This window comes from Danio rerio, chromosome 1, assembly GCF_049306965.1.
Source record: "Danio rerio strain Tuebingen ecotype United States chromosome 1, GRCz12tu, whole genome shotgun sequence".
NCBI lineage: Eukaryota > Metazoa > Chordata > Actinopteri > Cypriniformes > Danionidae > Danio > Danio rerio.
Genome location: NC_133176.1, coordinates 49,009,842 through 49,036,085, shown reverse-complemented (window position 1 = coordinate 49,036,085; position 26,244 = coordinate 49,009,842). Strand labels below are relative to the sequence as shown.

General features: G+C 38.3%; 2 protein-coding genes across 4 annotated transcripts in view; one reads left to right on the top strand and one right to left on the bottom strand.

Moving 5' to 3' along the window:
* Positions 1-1,165: 1,165 nt before the first annotated feature.
* si:ch211-214c7.5 lies at positions 1,166-9,457 on the top strand. Of its 2 annotated transcripts, XM_068219516.2 has the most exons (8): positions 1,166-1,379; positions 1,579-1,687; positions 1,788-1,971; positions 3,181-3,325; positions 3,409-3,509; positions 5,289-5,471; positions 8,108-8,281; positions 8,498-9,457. In XM_068219516.2, exons 2-8 carry the CDS (start codon positions 1,585-1,587, stop codon positions 8,640-8,642), a joined length of 1,035 nt encoding a protein of 344 aa, XP_068075617.1. In that variant the 5' UTR covers positions 1,166-1,379; positions 1,579-1,584; the 3' UTR covers positions 8,643-9,457.
* prr36a (proline rich 36a) overlaps positions 8,865-26,244 on the bottom strand; it is a 37,596-nt gene continuing 20,216 nt past the window's right edge. Inside the window, exons 2-7 of one of the 2 annotated variants that reach the window (XR_012407765.1) lie at positions 25,117-25,851; positions 22,605-22,686; positions 17,751-17,902; positions 15,010-17,640; positions 10,316-12,500; positions 8,865-10,151 (exon numbers count right to left, since the gene is read on the bottom strand). Coding sequence is in view for 1 of the 2 variants with exons in the window: in XM_684096.9 (XP_689188.4) it covers positions 11,473-12,500; positions 15,010-17,640; positions 17,751-17,902; positions 22,605-22,686; positions 25,117-25,741 (4,518 nt within the window). In the remaining variant the exon portion in view is untranslated. Of the gene's footprint in view, positions 12,501-15,009; positions 17,641-17,750; positions 17,903-22,604; positions 22,687-25,116; positions 25,852-26,244 lie in introns of both variants that reach the window. The other variant, XM_684096.9, reaches the window with a different exon arrangement.

Below are 26,244 nucleotides of genomic sequence, written 5' to 3'. Positions count from 1 at the left end.
TAAAGTTCCTTTGCATTTCTGTACCACTACTGAGAATGATGTGCTGAAGGCTCATCATCCTGTTCTTAAGGACTGATATTATGTTTCATCTCATTTTTTAAAGATGCTGATGCCAAATTGTATTCTACTGCCATTATATATTACTGGTATTAGCATTGTTCAGCATTGTACAGTATAGGCTTTTACTATTTTCAATAATTGTTGAATTGCTCCCAAATCTACCCATGCTATGTACTATCTCTTTTTTTAAATTGTTTTTTATTGAAAGAAAAACAAAGTGAATTAATACATGAAAATATTTGACAAGACTTTTTCTCTTTTTTTGTTAATTTTCCCATTGAACAACCTCCCTCCCCTTTGAAAAATAATCAAATAATAAAAAAAATCTAATAAAAATAACAATAAATAAATAAATAAATAAAACTAATTAGTTAAATTAATACTAAATTAATTTAAATATTTACATTGTCAGAGTTTTGATAGCACAGTGAAGAAGTATTTAACAGTAATGTTTGCCCATTCTTTTAAGCATAGACCTTTAATTTCCCTATTAGTTTTAGTTTGGAGGAAGTGTTACGCCTTTTTCAAAGTATGAGATCATTGGATTCCATACTGTATAAAAACGTTTAGTGGATCCTCTAAGAAAGTATTTGATTTTCTCCTTCTTTTAAAAAACCAGCAGCATATCACTAAATCAGAGTGAAACTAAAGATGGTTTACTTAATTTCCAGATTTGATTTCCAGAGGGGGTTTACTTTAAGCAATATTCTTCCTGTTCATACAATCTCTTTTTGTTAAATTCTTTGTAAAGTGTCTTTGAGCTCTGAAAAGGCGCTTTATAAATAAAAATGTATTATTATTATAGCTGTGTCCATATATATACACACACACACCATGCACACACACACACACACAGACACACACACACACAAAATCATAATTATCACATCTTGTTAACTTGGATAAACAGACGAAAAATAGTTATGACTCCTTCGCACTACGCTGTCTTTGTCCAGTTAAATCCTATTCAGAAAAAATTAGTTTGAGCCCCAAAAAGGTAAAAAATTAAATTAAATAAAAAATACAATTGTGGATGAAAGTGATAACAAAACTATATTGAACTAATGTGAACTAATTAAAAACATATTTTATATAATTGTTTCATAATAATAATAAAAATATTTCAATTAATGCATATTACGACATCCCAATGATGCCTTTCAAGGGTGAAGGAAATACTAATATGGTCATGGTAAAATGACTGAACTTCTGACCTGCGACGAATCACCACAGATTACTTTACCGATGCTGTACAATGCACTTGCATTAATGGACAAAGTAAGCAATTAACTGAGCCGTCAAAGTTTGAATAACTTCAGGTATGGTGACATCTTTTAACAAGCACAGTAATGCCAATATTGCTTGTCTCCTTTAAGCTAATGTTAACTTGTTTACCGTCGCCGATTAACGTTATCGAATTTATTAACATTAGCAAGTTTGTCATCAGTTACTTTTATATGCATTTTTTAAAGCCCAAAACTGAAGGTTTTCATATTATCTGATTAACGTTAACTTTAGGCCATAATGGCTAACACAGAGCACGACGAATTAGCGTCTTTATTGCGGGAAACGAATGAAGCAGAGCAGTCTCTGACAGATCAAGAAGCGATTACAGAGACCGTAGAAGGTAATGAAGGGCAATAAATATTTGTTATAATTAATTTAACCCTTAAACCAGCAGCAAATTCACATATGATGCTGCTAAAACATATTTTTCTTGTCTGCAGAGAACACTACAATAGCGTCCTCTTTCGGCGATGGTACGTTTTTATGGGATGAAGATCCACTCAGTGGATACACTCCATCCTGTGAGGACACGAGAATTATGGAGGATAAAATCTCTCGCATTGAGAAGCAGCTTCAATACCTGCTGAGCAAGGCAGATGAGTTTCAAACACAGCTGGTGTGGAGGTGTGCTTGGATCTACATTTAAGTGAAAGGTTTTACTATTGCACGTGTCATAGCAAAAGGGTAGTTCTTCCAAAAATGAAAATCCACTCGCCATTTAATCACTCTCAAGTGGTTCCAACCCTTTGTGAGTTTCTTTTATTTTGTTGAACACACAAGATGATATTTTAAAGGATGTTGGTTAGCTAATTAATAGTTAGCGGCACCTATAGCAGCAAAAATAGTTAAAAAGTTTTCTGTAGATTATCTTCTAAGTTTAGTTGAAGAAACTGAACTAATAAATGTTAAATTAATTGTTAAAAAAGTAAATGAGGACAGAGTTTTCATTTCTGAGTAAACTATCCATTTAAAGTTTAGATCAACATATTTGTGATTGGTTTAATAATGCTAGCAACATGCTAAAACGTGCAGTATAGATGCTATTTATATGCTAAATCAAATTTAGAGTATTAAAATAATGCTAATAACATGCTAACAACTGCTAAGAGCTTAAACCACTGTGGAAAAAATACTATAGTTATTTATTGCAAATACAACATATTAAAGTATTAATTAATCTGTTGTGGTAATTCTATAATTGCTGTGGTAGTAGTACATCAACTACAGTAATATGAACACGTTACACAATACTTGACTATGTTTTCTACAATATAAATTACACCACAATACACAGTTTAGTAAAAAGTAAACTACAGTATTACAGCTTATCAGTTCACAATAGCATGCTGTAAACACTATATATATTCAGTACAATACACTTTACCATAGCATGGTTGGAAAACACCACATTAACTATTCGATTCTTTAGTATTTTTTCATGTGGTAGCAAAATTTTAAAACAGGCTAGCAACAAGTTAAACATGCCGTATACATGCTAACAACATGCTGTCAGATTTCTAAACATGCTAAGAATGTTAGCATTGTTGCTAAAACATGCCGTGAACAAGCATCTCTTCTTTTAGGCCTTTTTTAATGGGGCAATAACACATATCTAAACATTCTTTTAAAGGAGTATTTAGAGTATTTTAAGACAAAATAAGTCTCTCCTCACATAAACAGAAGTCCGTATTTGAAGTGTATAATCATGTTTCATCAAAATTTCCCAAAAAGTTTTTAGATTTAGAATATCCTTTTAAAACACCCATTTCAGTCCCTGGACAAATTAAGATACATATATTATTGAATCACTTCTACTGTATGTGTTTGTTTTAGCCGAGACTGTGTCCAGGATTATGGGTTTGGCAATATCATTCCAATGTTTTTGGAAACCTGTCAGCCCTTCTTCTCCCTCCTGGAGTCCACAGCCAGAAACTCCAACCCTTTCTGCCCACCTCAGTCTTCAAATATCCGCATGCAGGTGAGAATCAGATTTTTTGTGCGTATCATATTCAACATTGTAAGATGAACATCTATATGCATTGTATTTGCATTCCCTCCCAGCTTTTGCAGTTCTCCCAGCAACTGTGTTCCCGTCTGGAGCAGCTGGTGTTGCTGTTTGCCTCCTTCAGCTTCTGTTCACTGGAGGAATCTGATCCACTGAGGTACTAACAGAATCATTGACAAATGCATAGGCAGACCTAAATGGCAGAACATACCTATTCGTCATCCATCTACACTGTTAGACATTTTATTGTATTTTAACAGTAGCCTACTGGCAGTACTGTTACCAGCAATTTACCGCAACTGCCCCTTTAAAGTTACTTACCTGTAAATGTGTTTTACAGTAGCAGGGCGCTACCACAATTTCATTTGAAAGAAAAAAAGCCTTACTGCAACTACTTTTTTTAATGGAAAAATGCCCTTTATCTCATTTTAAATTTATATTATGACAGTTTTTAGAGTTTACACTGGCAGTACACCTTCATTTTTAGTATTTACAATTCATTCATTTTCTTTTCGGCTTATTCCCTTTATTAATCTGGGGTTGCCACAGCAGAATGAACCGCCGTATTTACTATTGATTTTAATAAATTCTAAACACGTGAGAAGACCATGTACAACAATATTTTAATTATTAATTGTTTTTATATCCATTTTAAATGGTTTATTAAAGTAATTTTCATTTATCAATCTATTTCATATACATTTTGTGATACAAGATGTTACGTAATTATTTAAATTAACAAATTTTTGTCTTCGACTACAGTAGCAGTACTTGATTAATTACAGTGGAATACCACAAATTTCCAACATGCACAGGGCTCATAAGGTCATAGAAAACCTAGTAAAGTCAAGGAATTTTGACATGGGATTTTCCAGGCCTGGAAAGTTTTGGAAAAACAGAAAAACCCACAAGGTTTTGGAAAAGTCAAGGAAATTAGATTTACATTTAGTCATTTAGCAGACGTTTTTGTCCAAAGCACTAAAGCTTGTGCTTGGAAAATTCTGTCATGTGGCAGTGCGAAAAGGGGCGGGGTTAAACAATATGATTATACTTTAATAAAAGTGAGTGTTTGCTTCATATTTTCAATTTCTTATTTTAAATGATTTTCTATTGGTCTCACGCGATCACCTGATGTGAGTTCGCAGATAAGAAATCACCAAGCTTGAATTTTCGAATGCAGTGAAATGCGAAACTTGTCCGTCTGCCGCATTCGTATGCCTATGAATGTAAGTCTATAGAGCGAAAAGTGCAGTTTGACCGCAGCTGTATAATAGAATTAGTTTTACCTACTATTACTAGTTTAACAAACTATTAACATCATCTAAAAACAGTTTGACAAATATCTGTATGCAGGAATGGAGGTTAGATGTTTTACTACTTTTCTTAGCCAGAAACATGCTCTCACATTATTAGTGCTGTGCTAGGATCATCGAGTTTACATAGATATACAAATAAATTGAAACGATTGCTTGTTTTATGATATACTGTAATAAATTTAAACCTTTGTTGTTTTTCTTATGATTTACCATGTATACATAGACATTACATGAAACATTAGGTCATGAAAATTGACTTGAAAATCCTGGAAAAGTCATGGAATTTTTGTAGTAAAATGTGTATGAACCTTGTATGCATTGAGTTACAGTAAAAGTTTTAAAATGACTCACAATCCAGTGCATAATAAAGTAGTGAACTGTTAAAATGTAAGTGGTATTTTACTAGGTGTTTTTACAGTAAACAACTGTACACTTGCAGCAGTGTCTAACAGTGTATGTTAAGCTGCTTTGACAAAAATCTACATTGTAAAAGCGCTATAGAATTAAAGATTAATTTAATTGAATATCTAAAGTTTCCTAGACTCCTGATTTTTAGTTGTAGCATAATTGTAGTCATAAAAATTATTCCCTCATTGCAGATTTTCTATCTTGTTTTATAGTGTCTCACACTTCAGTATTGGCCAGTGTCAAATAGACAACATGAAGGTGTCAATTTTCCGCTACTGTTGCCCGACACCGTTTCTTGCCTCATCCCTTACCGGCCTATATAAACGAATGCGCTGGAATGTGGAGCGAGAGATTGAGGAAGAAGGAGATGGAAAGACATATGACAGTGCAGAGTTGTAAGTGAGGTTCAGTCAGACAGACATCATTTAAAAATATACTGTTTTAAGAGTTCACACTTAGCTGATGCTTGATAAGGTAAATGTCTATTTTGCATGCTGTCCCGGGAGGGAGGGGAGTCTGAGCTCAGGTAGGTCTCAAGGTTTAAGGTAAGAAAGAGTGGAAGAAGTCCAGGTGGATGGGGGGTTTCTTCAGAGTTTGCAAAATTCTTTTGTATGGCGCTGCGAAAGGGGTGTGTGGGGTATGATGATTACAGATTTTAAAAAGATGATTACAGATTTTAAAAAGTGAGCGATTGGTCCATGTTTTTAAAAAAATTCTGTTCAAGAGGACATGTTTTGATCTTCAATTGGTCTCACGCAGTCATGATGCGATTATGCAGGTCAGAGTTCACCAAACTTGAACTTTGCAACGCAGCGAACTGCGAAAATTGTTGCACAAACTTGTGTTTTCAATCTGATGCATTTGCATGCTGTTGTGGCAATTTTCTTTAAGGAGGCTCTCTCATTGGTCAAAAAGGCAAATTCTTACCCAAAGTGTCTTTTAAAAGTTTTATTCTTTGCAAAGAAGGTCACACAATCATACAGCAACGACAGTTTCTGCAGAGTGAGACGCAGAAACAGAGTTCATTCTCTTTTTATCTAGTTTGTAATACCCACAAGGTCAGTGACATACAGGATGAATCAGTTACACCGGCGCTCAAACTTCATTTTTGACCATCTACATTTCAGCCTTACATTACATCTCATCAGAACATGTAGTTTCTTAAATCACCATGTACTTATCCAGCACTTGTCTAGTGATAAATAGATGATAAAGTGGTCACACTTGGTCTAACCTAAAAAGTACATTCATGGAAGTAAAAAAGAACAGACCTTTATAACTAGAACAAATGGGTATATAAAATATAAATATAAGATGAATAAAATGAATTTTCATCACAGTGCATATGAATGAAAGTCTATGTGGAGAAAGTCTAGTGTGACCGTGGCTTAAATTAAAAGAAAAAAAAGCAGACTATTTATGTGCGTTGGGATTCATCTGATTGGTTAGTCAGGTGATTGTTGATGTGACACCAGCAGTGATCAATCATCAGCACGTGATCCTCTCGAAATTGGTTTATATGAAACTTCATTTTGTTTGAAATAGAGGGATGCATGTTCATGTTTTATGTGTAATAATAATTGTTAGTTTATGATAATTGATCTCATTCAAACACACATTTTTCACCTAAATCAATTTTCGGCATTAACTTTACCCCATACTAGGTGTATAGGAAAACTGATGACAGCTTAGGAATAAGATTTTTATCAAGATTTTCAATTATTTTAAAACTTTTAATTTTTGGCTAAAAGTTGTATAAAACTTATTTAAACAAATTATATGCTATATAAGTTTATTCATATAATATCAATGTAGTTTAATTTCATATTCACTTTTTTGCATCAAGGTAAACTATATGAAGATAAGAAACTATCAGAAATACTCAAAAAATGACATTAGCTTTTTGTTTAAGCTACTTTTCTAAAAGGAGCTGAAACAACACTATTTATAAAAATGTATTAGAGCTAACTTATTTCCTTCATGTTTAGGGTGTCCGCAGGGTCTTCCAAAGTATTAAAAGTGGTTAAATCAAGAGAAATTTAAGGCCCTTTAAAAAGTATTAAAAAGTCTTAAATGTTATTTTGCAAGGTAAAAATAGTATATAATTTTTGATTATGCAATGTATGTTTGTATGCTAAAGTTTGCCTGAATTAAATCTGCGAATATCAGGATATTGTGTGGTTTATGAAATCAATTAATTCCTGCTAGATTTGACATAACGCTGCTTTGTTTACTGCAGTAACCAAGGCAACACCATTATTTCTGCAGCTCTATAGGCACCAACCTGCTGAATTAGCTAGATTTAATAGATTTGTATTAAGTAAATGAATAATGTTTCAATTTTGGATTATTTTCCTACTTTAATATTTAGTAAATATGCTGTAAGTTAAAACCTCGTCAGTGTTTCCAGTTAAAAAAGTGGTTTTAAGGTCCTAAAGTTTATGGAAAGAGTCTTAAATAAAGTCTTAAAAGGTATTGAATTTCACTCTCTGATTCCTATATATATACTCTGATGTTGTCGCAATTGTGTGGAACCTAGCATTTATTACAGTGTGTAAGGGTTATTTCGTTTATTTTATCTTATCAAGTCTTATTTTTTGGCTGCAGCTGCGACATTTATAACCAAGGATAATGAACCTCTGATTGTCCTCTCTGTAAGTGTTTTATAATGGTTTGTTTTAAATGCACCAATAAAACAAGGTCTGTGTGGTTAAATAAAAAAAAAAAAAAAAAAAGTACAATACTATAATATTGTGCTCTACAAATTAAATTATACCAAATTTCAGAGCAGTTGTGTTTATTCTTAAAAATGTGTTTCTAATGAGCCACTAATCATTTTTGGAATGAAAGTGTAATTTACATGGTTCAGCAAAGCATCAACAAAATGTGTTTATAACAGGCCTTATTTAATCTTTAACCCCATTCTAAGCAGCAGCAAATTAGTCTTAAGGGTTTACATCACTCCAAAATGCCAGTATAAACAATAAAGCCATATTGGTGTCTTCACTGCTACCCTTTCTTACCTTTACAGTTACTTTCTGTGCTGTGAGGATGTCATTGAGGCAGCAGATGATCAGAATGAAGACAGAAGCTCTGAAGGAGAAAGCACAGAAACTGACAGCGAGAGTAAAGTGTCAAGGATCTGGTCTATTGGCCGTTGGGTCCAGACTTACCCTGACCCAAACACAGAAGACATCATTGATTGGTAATGTACTTAAAATTGCTCTCAGTTCTTGAGGACTAGTTTTGAGAAAGCCTGTATTACAATCCGTCTTTTAATGATAGTTTCTTATTTGCAGAATAAGGCAATTCTGAATTCAAGATCATTTAGAAATCAATTGCTAAGTGCAGTGTAAATATGTAGTTTATGAATAACGAATAACATCAGATTAAAAATTCATTGCGTGTGTATATTTGGTAGGGTGTTATGTTCGCTCCCCTGCGGTCAGTACAAGCAGCTGTTGTGTCTGGGAAACGAAGAGCCTTCGTCCTGCACTGCCACAGACTGCCTGCTGGGGGCGCTGCTGTCTCAGGAGACGCACGGTACATTTAGCATCATAAAATGAGGCGGTTCTTATTTACAGCTTAAGCCATTCTGGACAGAGCATTTGGGTTATTAAAATCAGATGGGTAGCCAAGTGCAGACTTAACATAAATCTGAAGTGTCGATCCAGCGTGTACCAAAGTTAGATTTTTAAACCTCATGGCTGTTATTGTTAGAGTTCTTCTGCCTTGTTTGCATGTTAAACAGCTAAGTGAAATGTTCATTACACAGAAAATACTCAAGATTTAATTCCAAACCAGCTTTATTTTTCATGAAAACATTCAAATACAGTGGCCATCCAGGTAATCTGTTACAAAGTCCAGAAACGAAACCTGCTGGCAGCTTTGGTCCACTGCCTACTTTTCTCTATATAAAAAAAACAACAACAGAATAATCCTTCATTTCAAAATAATAAATTACAAAAATATACACAATGAAGGTGGGAAAAGATGTACTAAACAAAAGCAGCAGTATCTGCACACTTGCTGGAAAACATTATGATAAAGTTCAATGTAGAGGTCAGAGCATTATGAACAACGTTGTTGTTTTCCTTCACTATTCCTTTTGTAAATCATCCCAGTTCTGAGTTTAAAGTTATTTTCAGTGCATTATTTGATATATTTTTGTACTCTGCTGGTTTGTGAAGCTATAATATGGCTTCCCCTGCATGTTCTTTTTAACTGTGATATGTCAAGTTTGTACAACAGTAGTTCAGTCATAATACAGTGAATTTTTTTTTTACCTGGAATCCCTTTGTTCCCTGATCAGAATTGAAATCGGTTTCTTTAATATATCCTAAAACCTTTCATTTAAATAAATGCTCCTATCTTTACAGTGTCAAGCTACATATCTAAAAGTCTGCTATGTCACAACAATACACGAGTAGGCAGTACAACACACATCGAATCAAAATGGTTTTCTCACTTCATAATAATAATAAACTTTAAACATGATCCCTTTAAAATAATACATGTCATTTTACACACAACAACATATAATAGAGGCGAATGAAGCTCTAATAACCAATTTTCACTTTCAGATAGGAGACAAACTCTCACACACAAATATTCATTCATGTATATCATTAGGCATATGTTATTAAGCTAAATAAACACATTAGGGCCTTCCTCTGGAATTACTTATCCCGATAATTTAGACTTTCAGAAGAGAGACAGAACAATGCGGAGCACATAAAGACAATTTCCCCATCCATACTAAATGAGATGAAACAATTTGTCCCCAACTGGGGAAAGTAAACACTTGGTAGACGACTATTGTGACACAGTGTAAGAGAGTGCTCATTCAGCAGAAAGTTTTTCCAGCTCTCGAAATATGGGAATCAATCTCAGGCACAGCAAACCTCATTCGAACTGCATGAGTGTGGCGATAAGAGCTGCTCCGTATTCCTCAGATAAATACTAATCATGCAGAAAGGTAAGGGAGGCACAGTGTTCAAAAGGTTCACAGTAAAGATGATCATTTGATGTAGCTGCAGTATGTCCGTCTAAAACACAGGTGTCAAACTTAGTTCCTGGATGGCCGCAGCTCTGCACGGTTTAGTTTAAACCCTAATTAAACACACCTGATGAAACTCGAGTCCTTCAGGCTTGTTTGAAACCTACAGGTAAGTGTGTTGAAGCAGGGTTGGAACTAAACTGTGCAGAGCTGGGGCTCTCCAGGAACTGGATTGAAAACCTGTAGTCTAAAATATTTCTAACGAACCTGCATCCTAAAATGGCGCAGGTTCTGATGTCAGCTATTTCTCAGATGATACAGATGTGCAAAATGTTTTATTTATACTTTTTTTTTTAAACCAAACTCTTAAAAGGTTTAAAAGTGAGTAGCTATTTGTGCTTTGGAAAACTGTAATACAGGTTTCTGTAGATTGGAGCTGTAGAAATAACAAACTAAGCTTAGATACAGACTGAAAAATGTTTTAAACCATAAAATATATTCTTCTGTTACACCATTTTGTGCCTTACAATAGAATGAGTGTCAAATTAAACCATTTGGTCTTTTAAAACCACCTTAGTACAACAAAAACACAGCTTGATCTGTATTTTGAAACCTGCTCGTTTTAATTTACCTTGGATCTGTATCCATTTCACAGAACCTTTACTCTGAGGAAGAACAGCAGAGTCCACTTTGTATTAACTTGCTCAGTCACTGAGTTGGCATTTTGCCACAATTGTGGGTAGAGGGCTTATTAATGACTAAGAGATAAATGCAAATAGTCATAGCCAGCCAGACATCTCCATTAAACCTTAAGCCTTAAATGGATTTTTTGCATGGGGGCAGGTTAGATATGGCCAATCAGTTTGGCAGGGAGGCTTTATCAGGGACATAAATAAGGACTGTTGTGTTCTATTGCTTTAGGATGGGTGGGGAGTGGCAGTAAAAGCTCACTGCAACAGAAGAACTCCCAGTAAAGATGAATCAAATAAAAAGCAAGATCTTAGAGAAGTCCAGCTCACTGTCCTGCAGTATCACTTTTATGGTTCACAGAATTTTCTACTTTGCAGAAATATTGCAGATACTAGAAGTACTCCATGATCACCATCCTCCTTAAGATTTTGTGAAGAGAAGACACCATTACCTAATGCTCAGTTGTCAAACTCAGGGTTGGAATCAAGCTGTGCAGACCTGCGGCACTCCAGGAACTAATTAAACACACCTGATCAATCTAATGGAGTCCTTTAGGCTTGTTTAAAACCCACGGGTGAGGGTGTTGAACCTAAACTGTGCTGGGTTGCGGGGAGTGACACCCCTGATATAATGAAACTTGCACTTCCCTACTGGTGGACCTTCACTTTAAGTCTTTTGAATCAAGAAGTTTATATTTGGCAAGTCGCTTAGTGGTGAGTCTCCAGCTCTACAACAGTCCACTCACCCTGTGCAGAGCTGCCGGGAGCCTCAGGTGAGAAGCTGCTCACAGAGGTCACGGTGGCTGATGGGGGCGTCAGAGGTGGCAGCAAGTTGGGCCACATGCTGCTTTCGAGAGGGCTGAGTGTCCCACCGGCTCTTCCGGGTAGCAAAAGAAGCGGGGAGCATCCATCACCTGTAAGCAATAAAGTCTGGTTGATGAGCTGCTGGACAATGTCCACCTTCTTTCCCCAGTCAAACTCCAGAGGTGGAGGTCGTTCTGGTGATCCCAATGAAGGACTGTCCTGGTCTGTGGCTGTGTCAGTTTCCTTAAGTTCTTGCTGCGAGTCTTGAGTAGCAGACTCTGGGGAAGGTGTTGTGTAAGGATTAGCAGAGACATTTTTGTCTGTGCATCTTTGAGTGTCTTCTCCAGGAAACACAATAAAGGAGCTTTTATCTTGCAGTTCCTCCACCACACTTTGTTTCCCCTCCTCTTCGCCATCTTCAGAGTCACTCGTTTCCAAAGTTTCATAGATTGTAGTGAGACCTGTTGAAGGAGATAGGATGACAGGTGTATGCACCTTGTGTTTTTGCTGCTGCTGCTGCTGCTGTTGTTCTTCAAGTTCTTGTTGCCACTGCATGATCTGCTGTCGCTGCTTCAGTTCTTGCTCTTGCTGTTTAAGTTTCAACTCGAGCAGATTTCGTCTCTGTTCCTCCTCCTCCTCCTCCTCCTCTTCCTCCTGCTTCCCTTTTCTCACTTGCATCTCCTCTTTTGCTTGTCTCTCTTGCTCTCGACTACGTTTTTCCTGTCTTTGCTGGATCTCATGAAGGTGCTGTTGGTGTTGCTCTAGACAGCGCAGCTGAGTGTTTGACACTGCATTTGGTATTCTGGGAGGCAGGTCAGTGGGAAGCCGTGGTGCCTGAGGCACATGGGAAGCACGTGGTCGGAGACGAAGTTTGGAGGACATTGTCATTTGGATGGAAAGCAAGTCATTTGGCTGTGGTGGAAAGTTCCTTTCTGGAAATAAAACAAAGGATCCAAAATGTGTTAAAAATGCAGAGTTGCAATAAAGCAATGTCAAAACTTAGATGTGTGGTGAAGCAGACAAAAGCATCGTGGGAAATAAAATTGTGAGATTGCAGTAAAAAGAAGGAATGAACAACCAATTTTGCACCTTGGTGACATTCTCTCAAAATCATTTTATGAGAGATTTGTGCAGTAAATGTGGCTACACCCTGTATATGCAGTAACCACTAACTATAGTGAAAAGCAACCAAAAATAAATGCTGATGAGATAAAGAAATTCCCTTAATGTGACAAGCTGAACGCATGCAAAAGTGAGCGCTCACCATGCACATTACTATACAGCAGGAAACAAATGCGGATTTTTTTTTTAATACAATGAGAAACCATGACCCCACTAATAGACCCATGCATAAAAAACAAAACATGCTTTACAAAACAAGCCACCCCAGTGTACAGCATATTTCTGTGGTGAGGTGAGCATGCTTAAACACAGGAAATTGCATTGTGAAATTGTAAAATACAGGAAAGTGCATTGTGCAAAGCAAGTCCAGTTTGGTATTAAGAACAACCCAGCATAGGGATTTACTGAAGTCCAATTAGTCCAGGTAAATGTGTCAAGCCAGGTCCTTTCAATTAGCTTCAGCTCAAACTGTTAATAATCAAGAGTGATTAAAGCAACTGCACCCAGTTAGTCCCAAATTGTAAGGTCTGCAAAGTCTACTCCAGAAGCAGTGATATCAAGATATAAAAAATGGAGAATTAAAAAAAAGGTTGCAGAGGACTTAAAGCACCTTGACAGAGGGTGAGATCCAGAAGGTTGATGGGGTCAAATCTTGTTTTTCCTCCTCTGGGTGGTAGGGAGTTGAGAGGAAGGTGGTATCAAACAAGGAAGGGAGGAGGAATACAAGCAAAAGGAACCTACTGGCATATAGAAGAAGAAATCTTCTCCGGGTGCAAGCATCCTGTTTTGTAATACACTTATGGAAGGTTTTACATATGTTTGTGCAGGTTTACAATTTAGTATCAGTTACTGAAATAAGGCTGATTTATACGTCTGCATCAAGTGATTGGCGTGACCCACTATGCCTGCCTTGCACGTAGCTGTGCATTTATACTTCTGCGTGATGTTTGTATTGCTCTGCAATAACTCTTCTGAAACTCTAACTGGCACTAGGTTATGTTCCTCTGTGTCGGGTTTCTTTGCAGGCGTTTTTTTTTTTTGACTGCTACCTTAAATGTACAAGTAGCAAAAACTCACTCGTTCAGAGGCGGGAACCGACGAATGTGCAACAACATTAAACGCAAGGTAAACACAACAGTTGCATATAGAGCTACTTCACGAGACTCAACACCTGTAGACACTCGCTCCAACGGGTTCACGTGGCTGTCTGTCCTGCCCACACTGGTCACAGCTACCAAGCCAACCAATCACAGAGCTTGCGCTACACATCATTGCGACGTGTAGGTAAATTGTTTTGAGAAGTGTGCATCGGCATCAGCCATGGTAAGGTCTATGCGAAGGCTACGCCAGAGCATGAGTGCGCTTGACGCAGAAGAATAAATCAGCCTTTAAGCTGCCACAACAAAAATGGTACTAACTGGTTAAAGGTAAAGAAATGAAATATTACTAAATATGATTTTAAAATTTACTCTGAAGTTTAAAATAAATAAATAAAAACTTGCAGATATTTTTTTGAAAACCCAAGGGTTAAATCTTAGCTTTATATACTAAATTCATTTATTTTTACACAACACCAAATACATGAATATACAGTTGGAATCTTTCTAATTTGGCTATTTTAAATACAACCAGTGCATTTGAACAGTGGCATTAAAACATCGTGGTGCAAATTAGCATAAAGGCCAAACATCAAGAAACATACAGAGAAAAGATAATTCATGTTAAATATCTAACCTTTATTTAACGCCAAGACATTTAGTACTCCAAATAAACAGGACATAAAAAAGTAAGGGGTTAACAAACCCTAAAGTGCAGAAGAGAGAAACATGTGAGGGCAAGATATGATGATGGAAAAGGGATGAAAGACTGGTGTTTAGAGTTAATCAACAACAGAATACATAAAGCAATGAATATGCAATTGTTCAGTAAAAAATACACAAAACATTTAGAATGTTCATTACGTTGTTCATTTTTCTTCACGCCTTTATCAATTCAAAGACTCCACAAACAATTGTCAAACAAAGTTTCATGCCAGTTCTGACCAACACCCATTATTTTAAAAAGAATAGGTCAGAAAAACAGTCACCATAAGTGTAAATGGTAGCAGATATTGCACATACAGGTTCTAAGCCATATATTTTTGAGTGTTATTTTAATAGCTGTTTCATACTGTGTAAGTGGCACTGCTGAATGTTTCGTTAACGGAATAAAAAGACATCATCAACAGGAAAACCCCAAGCTAGACAAAACCCTTATATAGAGATGACATCAACAAAGTACACTGGAAGGTGAATTGTTAAAATGCACTCTATACATTACCTGCCAGGGGACTATCAGTCTTTTCGCATATAGTGGAGTAGTAGGGATGCTGAGTCTCTGGATCTTGTTCCTCTTCCAGGTGCTGTGGGGAAGGATCAGTTAAGTCTGACTTTACGGGTACAGTTCCCACTACTGAATTAGACTCCGGTAGCTCACTGGACTCTCCACACAGCATGTATTGATTCTCTGGGTTGGCTTGAAACTCCCCTTGTTGACATTTGACAGGATCAATCTTTTCCCCGGATCCAGTAGCAGGTATCAGGGTCAACTCTTTAAGAAGAGATGGATCCTTGGCCTCATCTGGGAGTTGCTCTTCATTTTCTAGAGAAAAGATGCCAGGACTCTTGCTACAACTCTCAGCAGATGACTGGGCATTGGAGTTTGAGGTTATGTAGTCAAAGCCATATGATGCAGCTGAGGTAGCAGATTGAGGGGTCTCACTACCACCCCCACCACCAACTTCATTCTCCCCACCCATTTCGTCATGCTCTTCTAGAGTGGACAAATTCTGGCCCACAGGTGCAATTCCAAAGGCACTCTCAATGCCAGGTAACTGAGCTTGAGGGTCACTGATCTGCATTTCACCTTCCGTGTCGCTTGCCTCATCCTCCGTAGCTGATGAAGATGATGATTGAGCAGTTGGTGGGCCACCCAAAACATCTTCTGCTGGCATTGTTTCTGGTTGTTCTTCATCAGCACATTCAAGGTGAATTCCTAAGTCCTGCATGATGTCAGGCAGGACTGTGGGAACAGGGTTTAGTGGTTCTTGCTGTAGCTCTTCTTTGGAATTTGTCCCAATGCCAGAGTTGTTGTAAGTTTCCACCTTCTCTGATCTAACTACGTCTCTGTTAGTCTCAGATGCTAGTTCCGGTTTACTAGGCATATCAGCATGGAATTCGGAAGTTTGAGAGGGCGTCAAGCCTGGTTTGGGGCCAGAATCACCCTCTGCACCAGTTAGTGTGGCTAGTTGAGGTGAGCAAGGTGGGGGTTCAAAAAGGTTAGACGGGAGAGGGGAGGAAGACCCCGCTTCAGAGCAAACATCAATTCTTGATTGTGCAGGTTTCTCTGTAGGGGTTTCTGGATCTGCTTGCCAACATTCAGAAGACGGACTTGTTAGTAGGGTAGACGCAGGTTGTGGTGGCTGAGCCCAGGCATCAGCAAAGCAACTAGGCTGGTTCCACTGGGTTGCCAGAGGTGCAGATGGAATGATAGGAGGCTGAATTCTGTTTAAGTTGTCTAATCTGTAGTCTTCCGTCAAGTCATCCTCATCTGCATTCCCATAACTTTCTAGCCCACTCTCGGTAATTCCCTCACTTGCCATTTCAACATCTTCATCATCGTCTTCATCGTTGTCATGAAGCTGTCTATGAGAGTCCTCTGCTCTTTCTGACCCTACCTCCATGTCACAAACACGATCCTCATCTTCATCGTCATCATCATCTTCATTATTAAGAATATCAGGAACCTTCTCAAAGTCAGGGGACCCCACAGATGCACCTTCACCATCAGCTCCTTTAAGACTTGCATCACCTAGATCATCCATGCTTTCTGTACCCTCCAGAACACCCGGAGCACTTAATTCTGATGCTCCCTGCTGGCTGCAACTCACATCCTCAGAGTCAAGTTCAGAGAGCAAGGCACCCGCCCGCCAAACAGACCCAGCTAGCCCAGCTGACCCTGGTCGAGACTCTTCGGTAGGCTGGGTGCCACTCATTTCTGACAGGGATACTTGCTGACTACCTTCCCTCTCTTCTTCTTCCACATCTTCAAAGCACTCACCGTTGGTCGGTTCAGCTTTTTCAACAACCTCCACACCAGAGGGCACTACAGCGGCAGCAGAGATATCAAATGGTGAAACGGTTGTTTCCTGCTCAGGGACTTCCTGTGAAACTGGTGCCACAGCTGCAATAAGCTTTTCATCAGCTTTTCTAGACATCTGCTCTTCAGATTCCTGACTAACAACTGAGGATTTCAAATCTCCCTCTTTAACAAGATCTGTTTCAAGTAAGATCTCCTCAGTCTCTGGCCCAGTTGCAGGAACATCCTGCACATTTTGGTGGCTGACATTAGGGAGCTGTAGATCTACATTTTCCTCAACATCTAAAGAAGCAGCTGGTGCATGCAGAGAGCTCTCAGTAGCTGGAGTAGTTTCAGGCTCTGATGAAAACTCTTCCCTGGCCATTGCTGCAGCCGTTGTAACTGCAACAGTAGCCACTGCCACTGCTGATAGTTGCACAGGGTCTGTTGCAAGTTCTTCATTGTCAGGCTTTGCTGCAGTTTCTTTATTATTGGGCTTTCCTTTCACAAGTGGCAAAACAGACTGTGTTGGTTTAGATGGCTGAAGCTTTCCACTGCCACTACCTGCTTGCTTATGACTAGGAGATGCTGCAGTGTTTTTGCCTGATGCTGGTCGTGAGGGATTGTTTCGTGGACTAGGAGGCACCTTGCGTGTAGGTACACTTTTTTTGTCATCTGGTTTGAGTTGAGGTGCTTTGGTGGCTGGAGGAGGTCGTTTTAAAGCTGCAGCTGATTTTGGAGCATCTGAATTTAAAGACTTGCTGGGAGCCGGACGCGACAATGTTGGAGCAACTGTTTTTTTCCCAGGTGCTGTAGTGCTTGTTTTTCCAACATCTATAAATGACAAATATATTTATTCATGATATCAGGGAGCAAAAAAAATTGAGCAATGCTTTTGCATAATAAAGGCAAATATAAACTTGCCAACATGAATGTTGCACTACCTTTCCGAGCAGCTGATGCTGAAACCAAGGGTTTAACAGGTTGTTGTGTAGCAGTGCGACTTGTTTTAGTAACAGCAGTTGTAGTAGTTGTTGTGGCTCTTCCTGTTGAAGTAGAAGTAGCAGCCGATCGTGGGGCAGAATTTACAGTTGACCTAAGAGAAAGCAAAATGCTTGTTAGTAGTTTAGAAAAAGAGTGACATCTGTTCAATGTTTGCCATTTTATATAAAATTTTCAATGGCTTTCATCAAAACGGTTTTGAATTATTGATTGAGTGCCTTTCAACCTTTTGTTTGCCTGAATACACACAAAATAGATTATGCTAGTCTTAGGTGGTAAATCTGTAGTCTGCACATACACAGTAAAAAGCAAGTTTCATGAAGAACCAGAAGACAAATCCACTAAGGCTATTCATAAACTAATGCATCAACTTCCTATTTCTATAACCTGAGAGAAAATTACTTTGGTAGGGAGGAGGAAACGGGAAAAGGAGGAGAGAAATGGTGTGATGAAGGAAGTGGGGATGGGTAAAGCATTCTGTAAGTGACCCCATTAGGGAGAAATGGGAGATGATAATCAATTATCTTCAGTCTAGCCTACACTCCCTTAATGCAGCTGCATCCAAATTTGCCATTTCATGTTCTCAGAGGGGAGAATTAGTGATGAAGCGAGTGTACTTAACCACATTTGCCTTAGTTACTTATTAGAAACATTTGGTCATAAAGACTTACTATATTGACTTAAAATAGAGCTGGGTTTAACACTTGGCTTAACACTGATGGTATCTGCTAGCTCCTGTTTACTGCCTGCTTTGTTTGGAAAAGGGCACAACAGGGTAACATGCATCACAGAAACAAAGAATACACACATGAGTCACAGCTCAGTGCCAGTGTAGAATTGATGCAGTGATAAAGGGAAAGTTAACCAAAAACCTAAGAATAACATCTACATTAAGTTATATGCAGATACAGTCAAACACTGCAGAACGGAAATTATTAATGTCGGTTTAAATGTCATGACCTTTGGATGTTTTTTAGTCATTATGACCAAACACTATGAAAGACTTTCGTAAACACTAATCTGAGCCACCAGAACTTCAAAGATAAGCACTGTATGAAGCTTGCTGGAATGCACAATTCAGTGCCAAAATCCATGGTCCAAGACATACTCCAGACAATACATGCAATGAGCAAACTCTTTATAGTAGTGCTGCGTGCACAATGGAGAACATGGTCAAATGGCTTGGCCCCACATGCCAAGACTACAACATTTCCCCCACAAACTATTCGGAAACAACAGGCAATTGTTAACGGATGAGAACAAAAGAACTGGAATTTCCCATTAAAATTCTATGACCTACATTAAAGTTTATTTGTACTAACTAGGACACTGATTAAGCCATCTTTACTCTAATTACAACTGAATAAAAAGGCAAACAAGGCGAAACAAGACGGTATTCACAATACAAAAATATAGGGCACGGAACATAATAGGAGAGCATAAGGGCATAAGATGAACAAAGCAAACAATAACTGAAAAGGTAAACATCCTTTCATCTGCCTTTTATCTTCATTTTTGTAGCACTGCAGAAGCATCAAGAGTTTATTAAAGTGAACAGCTAGTACAGCTACTCTGACCACATCTGAAGACTTTATACAAAACTTTGCTAGTTTAAAACTCATGCTCATGGCCAAACAATTCAAATTGGAAATGTTAGGATTTTAACATACTGCAACTAACAGACAGTGACATTATGGACCTCCAACATTAGGTATTTTTTCAAAGCCCTAAACAATAAAATAATTGGCTGAGAATCTCAAAATGACAATGGAAAGTCAAAACTAAATGTTATTTTAGGCCAATTTAGGTTATGTAGTATTTTCTGAATGTTAGGCAGGTTAAGAAGGGTGATAGCATTAGAGCAATCTTCATTCTATTCAAAGGGAAAGAAAGAACACCCAGTAGCACATTTGCATATTAATAATTAAGTAATGGCCATTAGGATTAAGGTACCGTTTTAGATTGAACAAGCATCAGTAGAGCTTCAGGTAATGAATTTCCCTTATATTCTAGGCAAACGCCACTTTGAGGGGCTGATCACATAGAATGCGCATTTACATTCCAAAAATGCAAGGAGCACAACACTGCCATTTTTTGTTGACGAGAAAAAAAAAGTAGTACAGTGCACTTTTCATGTCGCAGGGCAATGACTGAATCAGCTGCGTATTGTCGTTGGTATTGTTATCATTTTAATATTTAAAAATATTGAAAAGTCAAACAGCTCTGGATAACTCAAAACAGCGACCGCTAGTCTCTCCTCAATCTTCAAAAGCCTCTATTGGCAACACAAACACTGCTGTTACCTCCACAGAAACCATGATTCTATGCATTAATTTGATTGGTGAATGAAAATGACGTGACTGACGTAATGGGCTTTTTTTTTTTTTACTTTAACAACGAAACTGCAGAAACAAGAGGCGCATCAGGTGGTTCAAATGAACGGCGCGCAGGGCACAAAAGTTAGTAATTCATTCAAAAAAGTTGCCTCTTAATCCAAAAAAAAAAAAAAAAAAACGCATTCAGGGTGATCAGCCCCTAAAACACTATGTTAACTGCATGATTCACCTTCTTCATATGCGTGCAGTGCTTGTATTCAGAATCTAATTGACACTATTTTAGTTGCTAATTATGTCATTTAATTTTAAACATTCCTCGTGTGGCCATCCGGTTTTCCAGGGATTTCGTAGAAAAGGTAAACAAATGGCTAAAGACTAATCATCTTGGTTCGAGGGAAATTACAATAGTGGATGACTCACTCTGGCTACAAAGAGGCTCACTTAGCAACCTAAATGGAAAAACTCCACATACAAAAGGAAATTTGATTTGGCGAACACAGCACTTATCCATCTCCCATGAAAGTATTAACTGGAGGAACAGGATGCTAAGTAAGAACTGTAGACTCCATTGCCAGTAACCTTCTTTTACCTCAAAATATATTTCCCTTAAACTGGCAATTATTGAAATAACCAGCAAATATTAATAAAAGGTAAGATGAGAAGAGGGCGAGAGACTTTGGTTGAATCGTGAGAAGACTTTGATGGAACTAGTTTACATTTCCCACAGCAGGAGTGTGATTGTGTTTCTGCAGTGCAAACATTTCATTTGAAGCTGCAGTGTGGATGCACATTGTGTGACAGAAAAGGAAAACAAAGCTATCTAAACAGAAAGATCAAATGAGTGTTCATATTCATACACTATTCACTAATCACATCAGTTTTACAGCCTTTTGAATCCAAACGGAGATCAGACTCAAAGCATGGACTCGTACAATGTACACACAAACCACACCCTGTAGATCTGTTTGCCGACATCAACACATATCCCAAAAAAGAGACTCTAAAACAGACTTGTAAACCAACATTACAGCATAAATGATTAACTGACGGCCTGCACTTAAACACTACATCAGGGCCGGAGTGGGACTCATTTTCAGCCATGGAGTTAAGCCAGACCGGTCCACCTCTCGACCGACTATATTAAAATAAGGTCATTTCCAATTCAGTTTCTAATGACACTATCACGTCTTTTTCAAGAAAACAGCTGCTTTAGAAATTTAAATGTTCAACAGCCCTAACAGTATTATACTGTATCTCAACAATAAAAAATAAATAAATAAAAAAAAATCTTCCAGGTGAGATTCGAACACGGGTCGGCGGCGTCAAAACATAACGTGCTTACCACTGGTCCACAATGGCGCCATTGCAATGGAAATTAAAAAATACGTATTGCACTGTGACCCGCAAGACACGGTATTACTTTCTATTGATGGCTTAATCTTTTTCTCCCCTTTTTAGATTTCTGATCAAGTTATGTCAGATTTATTAATGTAGTGAATCATCTGATTTTCATTTAGCAGGTGTATTATTTATTAATATTAATTATTAGAATTCTTATATTCACTAAAGTGCCGCTGTTTGCGGTCGAATGATAGTTAACGTTACATCATCATTAACGTTAGTTAACCTGCAGGCTGCATTTTGCTCACGGGGCTGCGAGAAAATAAATAAGAAGAGCAGCGCTGCGGCAAAATAATGAATACAAAGAGTGAAGCTATGGTCAAATAAATAAATAGATGAAAAAAGTGCGACTGCTGAGAGTAGGGACACCGGCCCTCACGGCCAAAAAAACGAACCGGCCCACCGGGAATTCTCCAGGTCCTCCCGATTAGCCAATCCGGGCCTGCACTACATGCAATTAAAAAGACTAAACAGCTGCAACAAACACAGTTAATGCTGTTCAAGACAAGATTCCCACATATTTTCTATCTATGACGTACTGCCATTTGTAAATGCTTGATGATCTGAAATGTTTGAATTTTGGTAGACAGCAAAGATGATTAGTAACGTAGCCAGCTTGCATCATTAAAAGCATTTTGAGTCAAGTCAAGCTACTGATTATCATTCCCAAAATGTGTCATCAACAAAAAGAGCACTGTTGAGCCTAAAGCCTGATCTAAGCAGTCTTTCAGGGAGTCTGACTCACAATGGGACAGAAACTTGAGCCAATAACCACAGGACACACACACACACAGACACACACACAATAGAAACCATTCCACAGCACACAAAAAAAGCATCCAGTCATGATGATCGTTGTATGGTTTAAGCACTAAATAGTGTGCAAAATATAAAACAGTTCCCAGATGTTACTGAATCCAAACCTAGGCAGGAAATTCGCCTTATTAATACCTTTAGGGCACAGATATTACCCAATTGTCCACTTCCCATCATTTCTTTTTTTTTTCCCTTCAAATACAGTTAAATGTCTAAGCTCTAAACATCCAGAAGCAGTTTTACCTGTTGGTTTTGGGAGCTGCAGTGGTTTTGGCTGTGGCTGAAGTGCTGGGTTTGGCAGCAGGAGCAGTGGCTGGCCTTGGAGCTGAGAAAATTCAAAATCAACTAAATCATTTTCTAGAGTAAACACAGTGGTACAAGCAATGCAAAAGTCATGATGAAAGGGCGACAATTAAATTAACATGACATTTGCTTTTATTATACAAAAACAAAGTGGCATGTAATGACTCAATGCACTACATTAAGTGTTTTGCATGTAAAGCAGGGGTGTTCAGTCATCCTCCTGGAGGGCCAATTTCCTTCACAGACTATCCCCTGAACAGGGTTATTAGGTTTTTTAGAATCACTACAAACTTCTAGGCCCTCTGTCAACCTAAAACTAGAATTTAAATGCATCTCATGTTCTGATCTTTCTCAGAAGAGCCAAGCGCAATGCCCAAGCGCTGCTGAATAAACAAACCCATGTTACACCACTTGGAAAACAAGTGAGTGAAAAGAATGTGAAGGGCAACTATTTTGGTCAGAATTTTGTTTTGGTACAAGCAGTAATCTATGAACACCTAGTTTTGGTGTGCTTTCCCACAATATGTGACATATGTTAGTAGTAGTAATGACTTTTTTTTGGACAAACATACAAGGCATGTGCCAACCAAGGGGTTTTATGCAACTGTAAAAGAAAAGAAAAAAACTCTCCAAAAATGCTAAGCTGGAAAGACTGTTTAACTTATTCTCTGATGCCGACACTGCTAGCCTAGTGGTCACTGCGCTTACATGTGATGTATAACTAGTACCAGATAGAATCTTTTTAGCTATTTCTGCACAGAATTTTGTACAAATTTTGCTAATTTATGCGGAATGATTTTGGGAATATCATTACTAAACACTTAATATATGAAATTAAAATAATACCTTTAATAACTTTTATTTAATGCTTACAATGCAAATGCAATTAGATCTACTTATTTGGTAAACAAACCAGGTCTCTAATATAATACATCTACTAAAAGACAGAAAATATGACTTTATTAACGGTATTGTAAATAAATCATATCAACACCTTCATATTTTTCATATTTAATAATATTAGTGAAATTAATTTAAAAACTGAATTAATATAAATTTACACACATTTACACAAGTAAATAAATAGACTCAACGATTGGCTAAAAATCTGCAGATTTCTGTGCATGAAGATTCCATGTGGGCCTACATATAACAGAGCTGTGGGCATCAAGTTTGAGTCTTTACCTTTATAAATCCCTTCACTTCCATCTCACATGGTCGCCCATTGAAGCTAAGCAGGGCTGCGCCCGGTCAGTACCTGGATGGGAGACCACATGGGAAAGCTAGGTTGCTGCCGGAAGTGGTGTTAGTGAGGCCAGCAGGGGGCGCCCAACCTGCGGTCTGTGTGGGTCCTAATGCCCCAGTATAGTGACGGGGACGCTATACTGCTCAGTGAGCGCCGTCTTTCGGATGAGACGCTAAACCGAGGTCCCGACTCTCTGTGGTCATTAAAAATCCCAGGATGTTCTTCGAAAAAGAGTAGGGGTTTAACCCCGGCATCCTGGCCAAATCTGCCCACTGGCCTTTGTCCATCATGGCCTTCTAACCATCCCCATATTCAATTGGCTGCATCACTGTCTCCTCTCCACCAATCAGCTGGTGTGTGTGGTGTGCGGTCTGGCGCAAAATGGCTGCCGTCGCGTCATCCAGGTGGATGCTGCACACTGGTGGTGGATGAGGAGATTCCCCCCACTGTGTAAAGCGCTTTGAGTGCCCAGAAAAGCGCTATATAAATGTAAGGAATTATTATTATTATTATTATTAATAATAACTACTTTCCTATCATAATAAAATTGCATAAATCAGATTTTTTTAATACCTCTCAAAACCTTTTCCTCCAACCGTCTGCACATTTCAGAAATGCTCAGCACAGTTTCCCTGCTGGCGTTCTAAAAAACATGAAGCTTTCTCATTGAAACCAACTGAAAATACCTGCCGCCTCAGGGGAACAATAACACTTTGCTAGACACACGCCCTTACACTACAAAAGCCATGCAATCACACCTGTATTTAGTGTCATGCACCAGAAATTGTATTTGTTGAAAATGTATGTTGATACCAGGGGCCTATGTTGGAGCTAAACTCTGAAGGTGTCAAAGCAAGTTCCTGGAGGGCCGCAGCTCTGCACATTTTAGTTCCAACCCTGCTTCAACAAACTTACCTGTAGGTTTCAAACAAGCCTCAGGGACTCAATTAGTTTGATCAGGTGTGTTTAAATAGGGTTGAAACTAAACGGTGCAGATCTGTGGGCCTCCACCAACTGGCTTTGACACCTGTGCTGTAGGACTTCAAACATTTTAGGTTAAAGACTAAACACCCCTGATCTAGCAGATCAGAAATACCATGTGGAATACATAATGTAGCAATTTCTGAAACATGTCCAAATCTAGAAGTACCAATCCTGAACTCAGTAAGTAATCTAGTAACACCCAAACATGTTAGGCCATCTTACCTGTGGATTTGGGTTTGGTTGCAGCACTAGTAGCAGCAGTGGCAGGTCTCCTACTTAGGCTGGAGGCAGTGCCAACAACTGCTCCTGTCTTTGTTCCAGCAGCAGTGGTGGTGGTGGTTGTTGTTGTTGATCTGCTAGTTCCAACAGTTGTAACTTTAGGCTGGGGTCTTGAGGTTGCAACAGCATTTGAGGAGCCAACAGGTTTCTTTGTGACACCAGAAGGTCCACTGGTAGTGGTGGGTTTCTTTTTGTCTGCTGCTGCATTAGTAGCTGGAATAGGTTTCTTAGTTAGGGTACTTGCTGTAGTCTTTGTGAGGCCATTAGTTGCTAAACGGCTTTGGGTTGCTTTGGGTCTTGTGCCCTGTCCAGTGGTAGCTGGAGCAGCTGCTGTAGTCTTGCCTTTGATTGGACCTTTGGATTTGCTTTTAGCATCTACTGCTTTCCCAGAAGCTTCCTTCACCTTCGGAGGAGCCACTTGCTCATTTTGGGGTTCGTCAGGTTGTGGAGGTGATTGTGTAGTGCCATTTTGAGATGCACTGTCACTGCTAGTTGCTTCTGTAACAGGTTCCGTTCCTTCTGCTTCCATTGGTTCAGATTGTACTGTTGCCACCCCATCAGGTTTCATCTCCAATATTACCCGTCGATCAGCTGCTGCTATTTATGCTCACTGGATCCAGTGCTGTTCACACACTGAACCCAGGGATAATGGATGTGTTTGCCAACTCAATAACTGCCCTGCAGGAAAGACAAACAAATACAAATCAGTTTTTGGAATAGGAAAGCTTCTTCTGTGTAAAACTGAATTCAAGTGATGATTATTTAATTCCATTTTCGCTTAAGTTTAAAAGTAAAACACCCCACTGAAAGAAGACTTGTTAAATGGGAAGCAGTACTTTCTCAAGGGAACCATCTGCATGAAGGGCAAGTTGAGTAAAGCAGAAATGATTCATAAAGAAAGAACCAAAATAAAAAAAATAAAATCCAGTACAAACATCCTACACAGAGTTACTGTAACCTTCAGACGGTTTTTTTAAAAGTCTGTTTGGAATATTGGTGCTTGTATCTACCTGAAGTGCCAAAATCATGTTTTCACCATACAATTGATTTCAAAACAATAAAATCAAGGAT